Source organism: Quercus lobata, chromosome 3 (genome assembly GCF_001633185.2).
Source record: "Quercus lobata isolate SW786 chromosome 3, ValleyOak3.0 Primary Assembly, whole genome shotgun sequence".
Taxonomy (NCBI): domain Eukaryota; kingdom Viridiplantae; phylum Streptophyta; class Magnoliopsida; order Fagales; family Fagaceae; genus Quercus; species Quercus lobata.
This window is the reverse complement of record NC_044906.1, coordinates 52,941,572-52,961,514: the sequence shown is the minus strand read 5'-3', so window position 1 is coordinate 52,961,514 and position 19,943 is coordinate 52,941,572. Positions and strand designations below refer to the sequence as shown.

General features: G+C 36.4%; 1 protein-coding gene and 1 pseudogene across 1 annotated transcript; both read right to left on the bottom strand.

Moving 5' to 3' along the window:
* Positions 1–4,885: 4,885 nt before the first annotated feature.
* LOC115982199 (probable xyloglucan endotransglucosylase/hydrolase protein 23) lies at positions 4,886–6,336 on the bottom strand. Its single transcript, XM_031104733.1, has 3 exons — positions 6,010–6,336; positions 5,716–5,909; positions 4,886–5,483 (listed from the first exon to the last, which is right to left on the bottom strand). Exons 1-3 carry the CDS (start codon positions 6,289–6,291, stop codon positions 5,084–5,086), a joined length of 876 nt encoding a protein of 291 aa, XP_030960593.1. The 5' UTR covers positions 6,292–6,336; the 3' UTR covers positions 4,886–5,083.
* An 11,902-nt stretch (positions 6,337–18,238) lies between these two features.
* Positions 18,239–19,715, bottom strand: LOC115982198 (annotated as a pseudogene).
* Between the last annotated feature and the right edge of the window lie 228 nt (positions 19,716–19,943).

Here is a 19,943-nt window from a genome sequence, read left to right as displayed (position 1 = left end):
TCCTATACCTAGACTCGTCGCTGACTGATAAATGGAGACGGTTTGGGTGGCCAGATGCCTTCGGTTTCTAGTTGGGTCTCGGTCGGTTTTGGACTATGCGAAACGTTTCTAAATTTTGCAAAAATCGATCCGTTTATGCCGAAATTTGTCCATTTTTTCCGGATTTGGCTGGATCTTGACGAGATTTTGGCGAATCTTGAAGAGATCAGGCCGAATCTCAACAAATTGCACAAAATAGACAGGCCAACCACTCCAATTGGTGGAGAACAACAAGTTTTTAGTGTATAGCTGGTAGGGTTGATGGAAATCAGTTTTTTATGCTCAAACCCATCAACTGACCCGTTGGTGTCGGGTTTTAGGGGCGGAGACCCGCTGCCGATTGTCATTGACATCAGGTTGGCTAGTTTTTGGGCTGGATCGGCTGGGTTGGTTGGGTATTAGGTTTGGTTGGACACCCTTAATATCCAATATGAAGGATTATGACATATCAATAGGCACTTTTTGGTAAATCCAATTTGAAGGGTTATAACATTTCAATAGGTACATTTTGGTATATATATTACAACATATCGTGTATATACCTATATATGCAACATAAATTAAACTAGAGACATAACATTCTGTCTCTTATTCATTCCTACAAAAAAAAAAAAAAAAAAAATAAATAAATAAAACAACATTTTTTTTCCTGCCTAACTAATAAAACTTTGTGCTATTTCTTTCAATATCATTTTTTCTTTTAAATTTCATGCAGTTTTGCATATACTACTTCAACTAAAAAATAATGGTTGTTGTTGTTGTTTTTTTATTTATTTTATTTTTATTTTTTAACTCATCCAATAACTATTTCTGTGCTTCGCATGAGTTAGCAACTAGTATATGTAAAAGTTGATGCATAGCATTTATTATTATTACACTCCTATTGAGCTACATCAGCAGTTATGTTATCATTTTATTTCCACCATTTCTTAAAAAAATATGTATATAAATATTAATGTATGCAATAATGCATTATGCCTTTCCATATTCTCAAAGTGTTTGTGGGGTGTGGGGGGCAAGAATTGGGGTTCAAGTTTTTAGGAGAGAGCTTTCACACATGTATTGTTAGGTTCTAAAGATTTAGTATTGAATATTTAGAATCATTGTTGTATTATGTTGGCAAATTGAGAACAAAACATGTCTAGTCTAGGTGTTTAGACAATGCTTAAATAAGCGTGTTTCAAGGTTTGAAGTCTAGCTGATTGCAAAAAAGGAAGTGAAGCTCTGCCTTTCTCGATCGATCGAGAATTAGGCTCAACCGATAGAAAATTGCAGGTAAAGTTCTTTGTAGAATTTTTAAACAGACCCAAATCTCGCGAAAACGTTTAGGGTTTCATCTAAACTTCTCCACATATAAAAGAGAAACTCTAACCACATTTTAAGGGTGTTGAAGAAGATTTGTGTGTTACTCTTTGTGAGATTTGAGAAGTTTTGTACCTTCTAACTATATAAGAATTTACTGGAGCCAAAACTACAATCAAGAATTGGTAAAACATAGTTGCTGCATCAAGATCATTACTGAGGGTGATATGAACCCGTTGAGTGGGATCTCAAAGTCACAAGCAAGGCGGCTTGTGTTGCTGTAAATCCAAGAAGAGAAAGAGTCCGTAGATTTGGAGATTGCACGTGGTCGTGTCAATAAGTTACTACATGAGGTAGCATTAGATTTATGGTTAAATCTTTTGTGAAAACTTCAATTCTCTTATAATGGATTTGGTTTACCTTGAGGATAGTTAGGTTAAATCCTTCCTAAGTTTTTATCTTGAAACGGTTAGTTTCATTAGTTTTCTTAGATCATCATATCATGGTGTTATTTACTTTTTCGCATCTTTGCATGATATGATTTATTTGTTTTTAACATAGATCTGAAAATTAATATAAGTAATCACTTGGTTAATATATTAGGTTAAATAATCTGTTTAAGGGGTCTAAATGAACATACACACACATATACCAAGGGAGTCAATTTCGTACAGGAGGTTGTATTGGTTTGGCCAGCGAAACGATATATTTTTGTACCGGTCAATACTAGTGTATCGTTTCGGGTTTACTGCTATTTAAAAAAAAAATTATTTGCATATATTTTAAAAATAATTTATTAAATATTATTTGCATATTTATAATTTTAATTATTTGGTAAAAGTTAATTTGTTAAGCAATTAAACTTGTTAAGCTTATAAGTTTATTATAAAAAAAATTGAAAAGAGATAAAAGCATAAGACCAAAAAAAGATAATAAAAAAGAAGGGGTAGTAGGTAAGAAATGAGATATTACGTGAAAAGGGTTTGGTAGAAAAAGATTAAATAATTAGAAAAATTAAAATAGTGTGTGATAAAATCAAAAACATGTCTGATGCCTCTTGCTAGTTGCTTCCCACCCCTATTAATTCTTTTTCTTTTTCTGATCTACATCACATGCCTAAGACCTACAAGTACAACCTACATGTCATTACAATTTCCAACAAGCCCTCATCTTCACATGATTAAACTTATCACTTCACTATCCAACGTTTCTTTATTTTCCAAGACTCTTTCACCTCCATCACAGCTCTCTCTATCTTTCACCTCAGACTCTCTCTTTCTCTTAAAGCTTCAAACCTTCAGCCCCTTCTCAAGAACACAAAGCTTGTTGGATATTTACTGGTGCCGCCGCTCTCCATCAAATGGCATGACTTCATCGTTGGTGTAAAGAGGAGTTAGAAATGAAGGGAGGCAGAAAGTATGACTGGCGTGAGGGGAGGGAAAGTTTGTGTGTAATTTTGTACCAGTCCTTTATCCATTAATCGGCCGGAATGCGGTATATATCGCAGTATGACTGAAACAGCTCCGATACATCCAGTATTTAAACTAGTACGAAATGCTAGTGTTTCTGTACCGGTGAAGGTTTCGGCATGGTAAATACCGGTCGTACCGGCCGATACGGTACGAGATTGTCTTCTCTGACTTACACACTTAGATTAGGGTAGAGTAGAATTTCAATTTTGTATAAATAATAAAAAATAATTATAAATATTCAACCATGATATGACTATCACTTTTCGCTACAATGACTTTACACATTCTTGAACCTAAATGTAATTTATAATAGAAAACACATATAATATAAACATCTTGGGTGGATAGGTCATTTATTTATTTTTTAGTTTATACTCGCCAATGAAAAAAAAATCTTATTCCACCGCTGTATTCATTTCCGTATGCTAATGAAGTATTCAATGCTAGGTTGTAAGGTCCAATTCGAGAGAGATAGAGATAATAAAGGTTTATTTATATTTATAAATTATTAAAATATTACATGCTAGTCATTTTCCTATAATATATATATATATATATATATATTTGTGGTATGCCATATTTCTCTACATGATACCTTCTTTTCTTTTCCCGTTTGTGTGTTAAAAATACTTAGTATTTTCTTTAAAAAAAAAAAAGTTCAACTTGAATAAAACTTTCAATAGGCACATAAAATCATAAACACATGCATAATAATTTTGGTAAAAATATTAATGTGATAATAAATCTGATTGAAATAACAAACCACTTTCATAGCACATAGAATCATAAACGCATGCATAATAATTTAGTTAAAAATATTAATGTGTTAATAAATCTGATCGAGACAACAAACCACTTCCGTACTGAATGACTATTAATGGACTAGGATACAGGGACGGAGGAAACCTATAAATAGAGCGTATGCGGAGAATAGAATTGGGGTTTAGGGTCCTTTTCCATTTTCAAAATGAAGCAAACGAAAAGGAAGCCCTAAGTCCCCAGGAGCTCCCACTAAAAGTTCAAAAATCCAAATAATCTATGAGGTATTTTAAAATACCTCTCAACCATATTTCTGCCTAGCCTATATGATGATCATGTTGGAGCGGAAATCAAAAGGTTCGATTAATTCAATGTCCTTGTCACCTTCTTGATGAATTTGCTATCAAGGCATGAAATATGTGAAAGTGATGGGTATTTCTATTTCTTTCTTTCTTTTGAATAATCATCGGTCGTTCTTGCATATTCCTTTCTTTTATCTTATTTTGGTGAATGAAATTGGACTTAGTAGATGTGGTTCTGCGATCAAAACAGTCTTAAATTTAATCAAACATAATTAATCAGCTGGGTATTTTACCATGAGACAATTAATTTTGGAAAGTTTATTGAAAAAGAAAAAAGAAAAAAAGATGATGACAATTTTATTCTATATCTTCCAAGTCAAGGATTTCTATTTCCTATGTGAAGCAATGGATCCATTGACCAATATAGCATAAACAATGTTCTATGTTCTAGGAATAATTTAATTTAATATAACAATATTTTTGAATTTAAGTAGAAAATTTAGGATACTATTGCGAACAAATTGCACCTAAGAACATGTCAATTAAAGAAACAATAGAGAGTATAACTTTAGATAGAATATAGTGAAAAAAAGAATATATATATACAATCGATTTTAACTAATTTACTGAGGATTTATAATCAAACCCTAAAAGTTTTTGGAAATAAAGGCTTTGTTGTTGTTTTGCATAGTATTGGCCCAGAACATAGAGCACAACTATTTCTTCTGAACCAATGTTTAAATGATTACCACTAGATTATATTAATTAATAAATATCGTCATTCCTAGTGCTATATATAGAATAACTTTGATGACATTATTGCAGTGCCAACATTTTACAGGACCTTTAAATTTAGTTAAATTGCTGCAGTATGGATTAATTTTGTTTGCCACTTAAAATTTCACATTATGCATATGTTTATGTGTTTAATCATTGAAGTAGCATTTTTATTTTTTACGAATACAAGTCAATATAATCATAAGCTCGCCAAGAACCAACAGCACTGGAATGTAGTGGAGAAAACAATCTATTGTATTATAGACATATATAACATTACAGGATTACAAAGAGAATAAGAATAGATTTTGCCATTGTAGTGATGACAAAAAGGCAAATAATGAAAGAATTGAATTCTAGAAATTACATGAATAGAATAACTAATATAATATTAAAAGAATTTATATATGTATAGGATATTCCTTTTCTCCATCAAGCGCTGCATTCAGGAGGGAGGCCCTGGGGAAACCTCTTAGTGTCTGAGCAGTAATTATATATCATATAGTTCTTCTGCACCCATTTCAGCCTCTCTTGACTTGCACTGTCCAGCTCTTGAGAAAGCCATGAACTACTATCGTTGGAAGGTGAAGGAGTAGTTGAACTACAAGAAGATGCTCCAGAAGACCATGTGCAAGCATCAGCTTTGAAGTTTCTGTATGAAGCAGTAAAGGGTGCTCGGCTCCAGTCTGTCTTAACAAGTCCACCTCTTGTTGCCCAATCATCAGCATTCCAGAGGCTAGAGTATATCCTCATTGGCTGGTTCTTTGGAAATGGAACCCCAATTGACTCTGAGTTCTTGAACTCTCTAATTGGAGTGCCATCCACAGAGTATCTGAATAACAGTTAAAAAAATGTAAGACTACATGTACACTAGGAAGGAAACAAAAAGACAACTCATGTAGGAAAATAATAAGTCTAGGGACAACATTTTTCACCACCTGATGATTTGTGTAAAATAAAAGTGGTGGACAACAGACTAGGTCAAAAGTTATGAAAAATTATGAAAAATATTGGGTGTCTAAGCATTACTAATGGGAAAATAAATACATAGAAGGAGAGCTTACATGATGCGCTGAGGATTCCAAAGGATGGAATAGGTATGAAAATCTGCAGTTGGGTCAAACCAGAGATAGAACTGTTGCTCTCTGTTGCCTTTGCCTTGGCTGAAGATATTAGTGTGAAGGATGTAAGGATCACCGCTAAGATTTCCCAAGAACTCAAAGTCTATCTCATCCCATGTTGATCCTTTAGAAGATAACTGTATGTAAACACAAACATTCAAAGGGATAAATATTAGTAAATGAACATAAATTTGTGTTGATGGATTGTGATGATACTGACTCTACAAGAAAACTTACATAGTAGGCGGTGACAGTGCCAGCAGAGTTTCCAGGAACTAACTTGAGCTGCATATCTATCTTTCCAAAGAGGTACTCATTCTTGGATTGGAATCCTGAGCCAGAGGCTTTGTCAAGTTTGAGAGTAAGAAGCTCACCATTGTTGAGTATGTTAGCCCGTCCATCTCCCCATGTGATGTCAAAGTCTTGGTTCAAGTTGCCAACAGTAGCAACTATCAAAGAGCTAACAAGAATAGGCATAAGAAGCATCAATTTAACACAAGAAGTGGAAGAAGAAGCCATGGAGAGGATTTGTAGTATTTCTTATGTGTATGAGGTTTGGAAGGAAGGATGAGTGTGCTTAGGAACTTGGATTGGTATTTATAGCAGCAGAAAGGTTACAAAGACGTGTATCCAAAAGGAAAGGAAAATGCATGGGAAGGTCCAATCAGCTAAGCTGTAGACAGTTGTTGCCTTTAAGAAAGAGCAAAATTAGCTGTAAAGATCGCACTACCAAACACAACCAAATCAATATCGTTAATATTTTGTCCTATAGTACGCGGATTCAATTATTTTTAGTAGAAAAGGTTGAAAGCTTTTGTTGCCCAATTCTCATCTCTCCCTTTCTTTTGTTTAGGCACCAGCCCAGCTTCAGAGAGTTCCAATAAATGCTCGTTGTGGGTCTAGTGCCTGTTCCAACTAATACCCCTAAATCACAACCACCCCCACAACTTGAGACTGAAAAGACATAAAGTGAGCACCTGGAAAAGTGAAAATTCACACGTTCACCTTTAGTGATGTCTCCACCCATGACATAAATACGGTTCCTATGCCTCCATCTGCTTTTCAAAATAAAGACAAGTAGCTTCCTGGATATTGCCTAGCACAAATTGGGCCAATTTTTTTTCTTTCTCATTGGAAGCATGTGTAAAATCATTATTGCAACTATGACGGGAAGCCTGTCTTATAGTCATAATTGGGGGGGTAAGAAGAAAGAGACACCATTGTGCTTTGTAGCCAACAGTGTGTGATTCACAGTAACTTTTTTCATTCTTTAACCTGTTGAAGTGGTTGGCTATGTTTATGGGGAGTAGACAATCAATAATCAAATTTTTTTTTTCACTATTTATATATAGTTGATCAATTCAACAAGTTACAATAAAAGTTGTATCTTGAAGTTATTGTTTCTCATTTAAACGAGAATTTGAGTTGGATTCCTTTTTACCTCCGTTGTGGTAAGAATAAAAGAGAGAAAAAAGACACTTAGAACAAGCTAGTATTTTCATGACTGATGTTTTTGAAAAATAATTTTTCCAAAATAATGTTGTTTCTGTCTTACCGTTATTTTTTTTCTTTTTAATTTTTTTAAAATTTTTTGGATTCTTCTAATTCAAGTTTACAAAAGATTGGTTCTTTAAACGACTAATAACTTTTTTATACACTTGTAATAATTAATTAATTAGTTTGAAGAAAATTTATTCAAATTCTTTTTATATCTTTTTATTGGATATAAATTTTGAAAATCTAATCGTTAGATTGTATGTTCTTTATGTTCTTAACATTCTCGTAAAATTTTATTGAAATCAGATTTTATTTATTATTCGGTCAATAAACTTATTTTTTATGCATAATTTTAAACCATAAAAACTTGAAAATTAAACATTTGATTATTGAATAGGTATTGATTTTTGATCTTTTTGAAATTTTGCAAACATGGATAATATAATAAGAACAAACAATCTCACTGTTAAATTTTCAAAATTCATATCTAACAAAAAGATATAAAATAAATTTGAAAGATTTCTCTTCAAATTAGTTTGGAAAGAAACCTTTTCAATTACAAACCCACCCCACCTCTCCTTTTCTTTTGTTTATCTTTTTCTTAGGCACCAGCCAAGCTTCATAGAGTTCCAAGCAATTCTCCTTTTTGGGTGCTAGTATCTTTTCCAACTATTACTCCTAAATCACAATCACCTCCACCATTTGAGACTTTAAAAGACATAATGGTAGTACCTGGAAAAGTGAAAAATCACACGGTTACCTTAACTGATATTTCCACTTTCCATCCATGATATATACAGTTTTTTTTTTTTTTTTTTTTTTTTTTTTTTTTTTTTTTTTTTTTTTTTTCAGAAACATCTATGATATAAATACTGTCCCTATGTTTCCATCTGTTTTCCAAAATAAATACAAAGTACCTTCTTGGATGTTACCGATCGGGCACAAAATTATTTAAAGATGAAAAAAAAAATAGGGAAAATCATGTTAATTTTTTTTTTCTTAAATTTCAATTTAGTTTCTAGATTTTTACTTCAATTATCAAATTAATCATTAATGTTTAATTTTGTCAATTTAGTACATCAATTTGCCAAAATGAGTCATTTTGGCTAATTTGTTCAAATTTGTTAACAAATTTAGTCATTAAAAATATATATTTAAAATAATATAATATCTATTAAGTAATATCACATGAATTTTTTAGTTAATTTTTAATAAAGAAATGGTTAAGCTGTTTGTTTACTAATTGAATTGGATGGAAGGATTAAATTAACTCATTTTTACAAAGTGAGAGCGTAAATTGACAAAAATGAAACTTTCAAATATTAATTTAACATTTGATCTATTTTGGCATAGCATTCGGTGACTTTGGTCCATATGATCTATATCGCTCAACTTTGGTTTATTTGGTCAATTTTGGTCCACTTCAGTTCACTTCTGTACATTTAGTCCATTATGATCCACTTCGGGCCATTCGATTAAGCTTGGTCCATTCGGTCTACTTCAGTCCATTAGGTCTAGCTCGGTCCGTTCGATCCATTTCAATCCATTTTGTTGATGCTTTGGGAGGAGAGGTTTGTGTAGATAGAAGAGTTGCATCATTGACAATTAAGTCACATTCTTAACGTAATGTTGGTAGGTTCTTGAAAAAATTACATTTTTTTATGTATTATTAAAGTCATGTATTTTATTCTAATATCAGTAATGGATTTACTTTTCTATGTATTACATTTTTTGGTCATTTAAGATGTATAGAGGATGAACCGTTCGTAAGAAGTATTAGAAATAAATTCCAACCACACATTATATTATTTACAAAATATTTCATTTTATATAATAATTGTTGTGGGGCCCAATAATTTATGGGCCAGACACATTTGCTCGTGGAGAGTCCGAAGGCCCAAGCCGAGGAGAGCTATGGCCCAAGCCCGATAACATAGAGCACAAGACAGTTTTGGAATATAGCCGAGGATAGTTCAGTTCTCGGCAGATCCAAAATCCCACCGGAAAAAAGGGGTACAACTGGTATAGGACTAAACTTGAAAAGAGACCTAAAATATCTTGGGAAAGTTACCCTTATGACCCTTCCCAGATAAGACTCTGCGCCTAGCAGAGCCGTATTCTTCAGCTTTATCAATCATCCCCAACAATTCCGGGATTAGACTGATGGGACAAATATCAGTCTTGTAAAGGTTGACCCTACATGTGGACGAAGGACAGCGAACGCAGGCTAGTATAAAAGAAAAAGTAAGTAAATCTGGAAGACTCTCTCCATTCGACCTCCAGAAAAAAGACTCCATGGGTGAAAACACCTTAACAACATATGCTCATCACAGAAAAAACCCACCGTTGGGTAACCGGGGTAAGACCTTAATGATCCTCGGATCAAGTCCGAGGATTCCAACCCCGCCGGATGCGATGCTGTAGGGCTTAAATGATCAAACCCAACTTCTTTTTCTGCACGAATCCTCTAAAATCAAGACCGGAACATCGCCCCGTGACCAACGGTTAGTTTTTCAAGCCCACTCTCTACAAATCATATTGTGAGGGATCTTTCATGTGCGAGTCCAACATCATCATTGGGCCGCAGAAGAACTGTGTCCTTACAATTGGCGCCGTCTGTGGGAAAGGCTTGCGCGTTGGAGTGGGTGGCAGTGGAGTCGACTCTCTAGCAAGCAGAGGTTCGTGAGGTTTCCTACGTCTCCGGCAACACACAGCTGTTGCTCCGACATAAACTTCTGCTAGGGGCTATGCCTTGCAGTGCCAACGGCGCGGGCAGCTTTAGGGGCTTTTGGCCACAAACCAGCTCTCCCCGCCCTGGTCTAGGGGCTTACATTCGAAGCATAAACGAAAGTAAAAAAAAAAAAAAAAAAAAAAAAAAATCTTACAAGTTTTGGACAGAACCAAGGCCTTGCATGGTCCTCGGACTCAAGCCTATGGGGAAACCAAGTACAAAAAGAAAAAATCACAAGTTTTGGACAGAACCAAGGCCTTGCATGGTCCTCGGACTCAAGCCTATGGGGAAACCAAGTACAAAAAGAAAAAATCACAAGTTTTGGACAGAACCAAGGCCTTGCATGGTCCTCGGACTCAAGCCTATGGGGAAACCAAGTACAAAAAGAAAAAATCACAAGTTTTGGACAGAACCAAGGCCTTGCATGGTCCTCGGACTCAAGCCTATGGGGAAACCAAGTATCACAAGTTTTGGACTCAAGCCAAAAAAGAAAAATCAAAGTTTTGGAACAGAACAGGCTTGAATGGTTCTCGGAAGCTATGGGAAACAAGTAATAAGGAAATTTACAAGTTTGGACAGAAACAAGGTTTGTATGGTCCGGATCAAGCTATGGGGAAACCAAGTACAAAAAGAAAAATCACAAGTTTGGACAGAACCAAGGTCTTGCATGGTCCTAGGACTCAAGCCTATGGGAAACCAAGTACGAAAAGAAAAATGTAAGTTTGGACAGAACCAAGGTCTTGCATGGTCCTCGGACTCAAGCCTATGGGGAAACCAAGTACAAAAAGAAAAATCACAAGTTTTGGACAGAACCAAGGTCTTGCATGGTCCTCGGACTCAAGCCTATGGGGAAACCAAGTACAAAAAAGGAAATCTTACAAGTTTTGGACAGAACCAAGGCCTTGCATGGTCCTCGGACCAAGCCTATGGGGAAACCAAGTAAAAAAAGAAAAATCACAAGTTTTGGACAGAACCAAGGCCTTGCTATGGTCCTCGGACTCAAGCCTATGGGGAAACCAAGTACAAAAGGAAATCTTACAAGTTTTGGACAGAACCAAGGCCTTGCATGGTCCTCGGACTCAAGCCTATGGGGAAACCAAGGTAACAAAGCTAGGGGAAACAAGAAAGGAAATCTTACAAGTTTTGGACAGAACCAAGGCCTTGCATGGTCCTCGGACTCAAGCCTATGGGGAAACCAAGTACAAAGGAAATCTTACAAGTTTTGGACAGAACCAAGGCCTTGCATGGTCCTCGGACTCAAGCCTATAGGGAAACCAAGTACAGAAAGGAAATCTTACCAGTTTTGGACAGAACCAAGGCTTGCATGGTCCTCGGACCCAAGCCTATGGGGAAACCAACTATTTAAGAAAAAAAAAAAAAAAAAAAAAAACTATGGCACATAAACCTCAAAATTCATCCGAAGAGAACTCCTCGTTAACAATTGGGTTAATCCCTTAATTGCACGGATTCCCCGGTCTACCCTCGGATCCCCAGTACCAAAGGGGCTGATGCGATACGGTGCAATATATTACCCAAAAGCACAATCAAAGTCCCTCGCTACTCAGCTACCCTCTCGGACGAATTATTTAGAGTTTATCGTTCTCGGACATTGGTCTAGCATGCATCGCGCAGCATTCAGCGGTTATCCCGGTTAGTTCCAAGAGTTTAATTTATTGAGGATTACCATTGTTATACTTGATAATATTTGTGAGTTTAAACCAGTAGGAATCTGTGTTAAGGCATTTTTCTGCCCGGAATATCATTAAGGGCAAGCTTACATTTAATATTCATGCACAAAGTAGTTGTTGCGGAGAAGAAAAGTATGTATAAAGAAATAGACAAATCTTTTATTAAGACAAAGGAACAGTACAGTGTACAATGAAAAGCTGAAACAAGCTTACATTGAAGCTAACTACGTAAGTAAAGAAAAATACAAGAGAGTGAAGATAAAGCCGAGGAGGTAGCACAGAGGAGAGGTTGGCTACTGCCTCGAGACCTTATTCCTCCTCAATGCTTTTGCACGCTCATAACTCAGGCAGCAAAAGAACCCAACTTGAGCCTCACACCGCTGAAGGAAAGGTACAGGGAGCCGGAAGTTGAGCAGCCTTCACCAAAAATTTGTCTGCAACAAGGCAGAGGCGCTGATGGCGGAGAATCTTTCTTCTGACACACCAAAATTCTGGCACGAACAGAACCTGCTTCGGATTTTGACTAAAAGAGGGAGAAACACCCTTTCCCCTCTGTCGAAACGGAATGTTCCCTTGAATTTATGCCTCCTTTGCCCGTACCTCACTACTTTGAGTCTCAGGAGGACACGGCGCCTCCGTGGCGGAAAGAGTTCCTTTTTCCCAACCCTCGCCTCAAACATGATATACTAAGGGAGGAAACTGAAGGATTTGCGCACAGGTAAGGTAACTTTCTCTCCTATTTATTCAAAAAGATAAGGTGGTGGCATTTAATTCACGCAGCGTCCCAAGGAATGCTACAGACAAAATGTCTCCGGCTCGATTTCCCACGCCATCTGCAACCATGAGATTAAATGAGTCTCGTGAAGGCGCACCTCGAACACTGGGACGCCAAAAAGTACCGCGTGACCAAAGACTACGGAAATACCTCTTAATTTGTGGGCCCAGTAAACTCGCGGCCCAGGCCCGTTCTGCATGGGGGCCTAGGGACAGAACCAAGGCCTTGCATGGTCCTCGGACTCAAGCCTGTGGGAAAACCAAGTAAAAAAAAAAGGAGAAAAATTACAAGTTTTGGACAGAACCAAGGCCTTGCATGGTCCTCGGACTCAAACCTATGGGGAAACCAATTACAAAAAAGAAAAATTACAAGTTTTGGACAGAACCAAGGCCTTGCATGGTTCTCGGACTCAAGCCTATGGGGAAACCAAGTACAAAAAAGAAATCCTACAAGTTTTATACAGAATCAAGGCCTTGCATGGTTCTCGGACTCAAGCCTATGGGGAAACCAAGTAAAAAAAGAAAGAGAGAAAAATTACAAGTTTTATAACTGCTCGGATGGGAAAAGTCCCCGGCTCAGATACTGTAAAATGTTAAGGTCAATAAAAGTGTTAGGATGATGGTGGGGCACTCCACTATTCGGTAGCCTAAGGGGGCTGTTCATTTTTGTGGGTGATATGTTTTTGAACGATTACTTCCTACACCGCATAAAGCATCCAGTTCTAATCTCGGCATTGTTTCGGGCAAGTATCGTTATTCACAGGTACGCATTGCTAGGTCAAGCAATTCTGTTAAAGTTGTGGTGACTTCTTTTTATTAGCAAGTATTTTGGCCTTAGTTGTCATCGATTCAAATGCTATATTATTGTGCCGAGCAGCGTTTGCAAATTTGTAAAAACATAGAGACAGAACATGCGAAGTAAAATAACAACAATTTTTATTAATATGAAAAATTATTACAACGTACAAAGAGGGGCTCAAACAAGCCTATACAAAAGGTGAGCTGCCGAAGCAACACTAACATTCGCAGTACAGATAAGTAAACAGCCAGGTGTCTTTTAAACTCGTCTTCAAAGTCTCTCCAATCTCTGCCTCAGTATTGCTCATATCGAAAGAAGAACCTTCTTTGGAAAAAGATGAAGGAGAAGGAAGAAGAATTTGAAGGAGAAGGAAGAAGAAGATGGAGGAGATGAATGAGGAAGATGGAGGACATGAGTAAAGAAGGAGGAGAAGAAGAGAGAAGAGATGAAAAGAAAGAAAAAGGAGTAAAAGAGGGAGAAGTGAAAGTACCAGGATGGATCTGGTGCTGGGAAGACTAAGAAAGGGAGGCGGAGGAGGCCACCAGTGAACGAAGAGAGGAAGAAGCAGAGACATTTAGTCCCTGCCTCGGTCTTGGCTCCTAACACGCTGGGGCCATATTAGGTGAGCTCATAAGAGAGCGGTTGGTTATGATGATGGGAGTTCTCGACTCAGTCACGCCGAAAGTTGGACATGATGAGCCCCTGTTTCGGATTTTGGCTGAGGCGAAGGTGAGACAAATCTTAAGTCTCCGCCACCCTTGCCCTGACCGAGCCATTTCGAGCTTTATTAGAATATGGTGCTTTGAGGAGGGGTATGGTTCCTTCATCACTCGTTGTGGTAAACGAATTCTGATTGGGTGTATAACAATTGGGTTAAGTAAACGCTAAGGAAGAGGGGCTGAGGATCTCGGATCTCGGAGAGGCAAAAGGGTCTCTGTACGAAAGTGATGGCTTCCTACTTGCCTTCTTATAGGGAGGGCAAAATGGAAGGTATTAAATTCGTTCTGGTTTCCAAAAGAATCTGAAAAACAAAAGGTGCGTCCGTTTCACTTCCCCACCTCATCAGATGAGCCGTCGGACGTAAATGAGTCTCGTAAAGGGAAGTCATTAAAGGCGCGTCTTGGACAGCCAAACGGCAGGAGCGGGTCACGAGCAAATTAAAGGGAGCGCCTTGCAAGCTGATATATTTTCTGGGCAGGTGGAGAAACCGTCAGCATTAATGGAGGGTTAAATTAAAGGAGCTGTAATAAAGGCTCGACATTGCCAAAACCCCCCTTTCCAACTGGGAGGTTGGACAGCCGGGTTTTGAGGGGCTATTGTGGGGCCCAATAATTTATGGGCCAGACACATTTGCTCGTGGAGAGTCCGAAGGCCCAAGCCGATGAGAGCTATGGCCCAAGCCCGATAACATAGAGCACAAGACAGTTTTGGAATACAGCCGAGGACAGTTCAGTCCTCGGCAGATCCAAAATCCCACCGGAAAAAAGGGGTACAACTGGTATAGGACTAAACTTGAAAAGAGACCTAAAATATCTTGGGAAAGTTACCCTTATGACCCTTCCCAGATAAGACTCTGCGCCTAGTAGAGCCGTATTCTTCAGCTTTATCAATCATCCCCGACAATTCCGGGATTAGATTGATGGGACAAATATCAGTCTTGTAAAGGTTGACCATACACGTGGACGAAGGACAGCGAACGCAGGCTAGTATAAAAGAAAAAGTAAGTAAATCTGGAAGACTCTCTCCATTCGACCTTCAGAAAAAAGACTCCATGGGTGAAAACACCTTAACAACACATGCTCATCACAGAAAAAACCCACCGTTGGGTAACCGGGGTAAGACCTTAATGATCCTCGGATCAAGTCCGAGGATTCCAACCCCGCCGGATGCGATGCTGTAGGGCTTAAATGATCAAACCCAACTTCTTTTTCTGCACGAATCCTCTAAAATCAAGACCGGAACATCGCCCCATGACCAACGGCTAGTTTTTCAAGCCCACTCTCTACAAATCATATTGCGAGGGATCTTTCATGTGCGAGCCCAACATCATCATTGGGCCGCAGAAGAACTGTGTCCTTACAATTGTATATAAAATGCTTTCTATTTCCTTGAAGCAAATAAACTTAGAAAATTTAAAATACTTTCAAATAATAAATATAGATAGATTAATTTAGGAAATCTAATATATTGTATTAACTATATTTTGTTAGAAAATAATCACAACATTTTAAGAAGGATTTGAAACTAACACTTATGAGTCTCATCCAAGGTTTTAAAAATTGGATCGAATCAGCTAGTCTGACCAGTTGAACCGGGAACTGGAGACCAGTCTAGTCTGAGAAAATGCATAAAATAGGTAAAAAACTAGGAAAAACCAGGAACCGGAGGCAAATCCGGTTTTTAAAACCATGGTCTCATCTTCTATTTTTAGTTTTTACTTAACAAAAAAAACAAATAATCAATTTTTCTGCATATCCCACAGGTTTGGGACTGGTAAAATAAAAGTCAAGAGATTAATTAAATTCTAGCCAAACCTTTTTTATTTTTTAAAGCAAAGAATTTACTGTTGCTAGCAAGAACGTAGCGTTTGCAATTTGCATACAGGGGTAAGTGGAGGCTACTAATGCAACTGGGAAACAGGAATCCTATAAATAGAGAGGGTATGCGGAAAATAGAATTGGGGTTTAGGCCTTAGGGTCCTTTTCCATTGTCCAAATGAAGCAAAGGAAAAGGAAACCCTAAGCCCTCAGGAGCTCCCATTGAAAGTCCAAATAATCTATGAGGTATTTTAAAATACCTCTCAACCATATTTCAGCCTAGCTAGTAGGCGCGCAGCTAGCCTATATGATGATCATGTTGAAGCGGAAATCAAAAGGTTCGATTCAATATCCTTGTCACGTTCTTGATGAAGTTGCTATATCAAGGCATGAAAGTGATCTGGGAATGATATATATGAAAGTGATGGGTATTTCTATTTCTTTCTTTCTTTTTGATAATCATGGGTCGTTCTTGAATCTTGATATCTTCCTTTCTTTTATCTTATTTTCGTGAATAAAAATGGACTTGTAGATGTTACTCAAAACATGAATCTTCTCAATGTGGTTCTGCGATCAAAATGGTCTTAAATTTAATCGATCAAACATATTCTGCTGGGTATTTTACCATGAGAGAGTTAATTTTGAAAAGTTCATTATTGAAAAAAGAAAAAAAAATATGATGGCAATTTGATTCTATATCTTCCAAGTCAAGGATTTCTATTTCCCATATGTGAAGCAATGGATGCATAGGCCTAAAGCATAAACAATGCTATATTTTTTAAGGAAAATTTAATTTAATACAACTATGTGATTGAATTTAATTAAAAAATCTAGTGTAAGTTGCTAAAGAATTGTACTTAAGTTTTATGATTTTTGTATTTGTAGGTGTTGGTTGAAGCAGCTACCTTAAGAAGTATACCAGTGACTTGATACGATGCAGTGGGTGCAGTGGGTTATCTAGTGGGATCCAGATGTAGGATTTTTTTTTATAAAAAAAAGTGACTTTTGCTATGCATCTTAATCTCTAGTTCTTAACTAAACTGTTTTTGCTATGTCTCATTTACACATGATAGAGCTCTTGCGGTTTCAGTTAATATCTAAGAAAAAATCAGAATACCTGCTGCTCTTGGAGGTACCCAAAGAATGTTATGAGATTATGGAACTATGAAGTCTATCCTACAATATTTAAGTGTCCGTGTAGAAATACCTGCTGCATTTGAGACTTTGTATGGATTTGTAACCATTGAATTTGTTTTGGTTAGTATTGATCCATGTTGATGAAAAGATGGGTGAGTTATTTGACATGGTTTGGTCATTAGAAGAGGGTGATTAATGCACTGATAATAAAAAAAAAAGTGTTAATTCAAGTTGAGAGAATAGAAAATGATAGAAGATACAAAATAACATAAGTAGTAGTAAAAAAAGATGTGTAAATTAAGGAAATAGAACACGTGCAACAAATTCTAACTAATTTGTTGAAATCCATAACCAAACCCTAAAAATTTTGGAACTAAGGTTTGTTCGTTATTGTTTTGCGTAGTGTTGACTCATTATGAAGAACATACAGCACATTAATTTCTTTTAAACCGATATTTAAACAGTGAGAAATGTTAATAGATGCCTTAAAAGTATTTGTTAAGTAACTATTTTTAGAAACATTTTATGGGAAAATAATAAATCAATTAATTTTTTTTATAGTTTTTTATATTTTCCATGCAAGTAATGTCAAAACTTCCCTAATATAGTTTATTAACAATTGCTCTAAGGGTATCCATTAACATAACTCTTAAATGATTGTCATTAGACTATATTAATTAATAAACATCCTCATTCCTAGTGCTATAGAATAACTTTGATCACTATTGAAGTGCCAACATTTTATAGGACCTTAAAATTTGGTTAAAATGCTGTAGAAGATAGTATTAATTAATTTGGGAGAAAAGTTAACAAATGCCTTAAAGATATTGGCTTAAGAAACAGTTTTAGAAACTTTTTGTAGGAAAAGAAGAAGAAAAAAAAAACAATTACTTTTTTTTTATGGTATTTTATATTTTCTATAAAATTAGTGTCAAAACTTATTAAAAATAAATTATTAATAATTGCTTTAAAGGCACCCGTTAATATAACTCTTAATTTTGTTTGCCATTTAAAATTTCACATTAAGCATATGTTTATTTGTTTATTCATTGAAGGGACCTGCTAACGACGCTTAAGACATTTGTTAAAGGACAATTTTAGAAAATTTATTGATATTATTTTTATAGAAAATATGAAAAGTATAAAAAAAAATTTACCTTTTTCTTTTTCAATAAATTTTTTTAAACCAATACTCTTAAAACATTCATTAACTTCTTTCTATCATTAAAATACCATTATAATTATTTTATATGGATACAAGTCAATTTAACCATAAGCTCGCCAAGATTCAACAGCACTGGAATGTAGTAGAGAAAAAAATCTATTGTATTTTTCCATAGGATTGATGACAAATAGGCCAATAATGAAAGAATTGAATCCTAGAAATTACATGAATAGATTAATATAATAAAGGAATCTATATATGTAAAGGATGATCCTTGTCTCCATCAAGCACTGCATTCAAGAGGGAGGCCCTGGGGAAACCTCTTAGTGTCCGAGCAGTAATTATATATCATGTAGTTCTTCTGCACCCATTTCAGCCTCTCTTGACTTGCACTGTCCAGCTCTTGTGAAAGCCATAAACTACTATTGGAGGAAGATGATGGAGTAGTTGATCTACAAGATGATGCTCCAGAAGACCATGTGCAAGCATCAGCTTTGAAGTTGCTGTAGGAAGCAGTAAAGGGTGCTTGGCTCCAGTCTGTCTTGACAAGTCCACCCCTTGTTACCCTATCATCAGCATTCCAAAGACTTGAGTATATCCTCATTGGCTGGTTCTTTGGGAATGGAACCCAATTGACTCTGAGTTCTTGAACTCTCGAACGGGAGTGCCATCCACAGAGTATCTGAATAACAGTTCAAAAATGTGAGACTATATGTACACTGGGAAGGAAACAAGAAGACTACTCATGTAATGGAAAATAATAAGTCTAGGGGAAACATTTTTCACAGCTGATAATATGGTCTGGTGTGATTTATTTATAAAAAATAGTGACACCAGTAGTAGACTCATTTGAACGTGACTTGATCCAATCACATCAGGCAGACCATGTTATGCGTTTTGGGAAATGTTGTGTACATTGTATTACTCATGAGAAGATGAATAGGTAGAAGGAGAAGGAGAGCTTACATAATGCGCTGGGGATTCCCAAGGGTGGAATAAGTGTGGAAATCTGCAGTTGGGTCAAACCAGAGATAGAACTGTTGCTCTCTGTTGCCTTTGCCTTGGCTAAAGACATTAGTGTGAAGGATGTAAGGATCACCACTTAGATTCCCCATGAACTAAAAGTCTATCTCATCCCATGTTGATCCTTTAGAAGATAGCTGTATCTAAACACAGACATTCAGATGGATAAGTAAACGAACATAAATTTGTGTTGATGGTATGTGCAAATACTGACTCTACAAGAAAAACATAGTAGGCAGTAACAGTGCCAGCAGAGTTTCCAGGAACTAACTTGAGCTGCATATCTATATTTCCAAAGAGGTACTCATTCTTGGATTGGAATCCTGAGCCAGAGGCTTTGTCAAGTTTGAGAGTAAGAAGTTCACCATTGTTGAGTATGTTAGCCCGTCCATCTCCCCATGTAATGTCAAAGTCTTGGTTCAAGTTGCTAACAGTAGCAACTATCAAAGAACTAACAAGAATAGGCATAAGAAGCATCAATTTAACACTTGAAGAAGTGGAAGAAGAAGCCATGGAGAGAAATTGTAGTGGGTGGTAAGCAAATACTAGTAGTAGTAGTAGTATTTTATGTATGAGTATATGAGGTTTGGAAGTGAAGAAGGATGAGTGTGCTTAGGAACTTGGATTAATTGGTATTTATAGTAAGGACACAGTAGACAGGTTACTAAGACGTGTATCCAAAAGTAAAGGAAAATGCATGGGATTGTCCAGTCAGCTAAGCTATAGACAGTTGTTGCCTTTAAGAAAGTGTAAAATTAGCTGTAAAGATCGCACTACCAAACACAACCAAACGAATATCATTAATTTTTTGTACTATAGT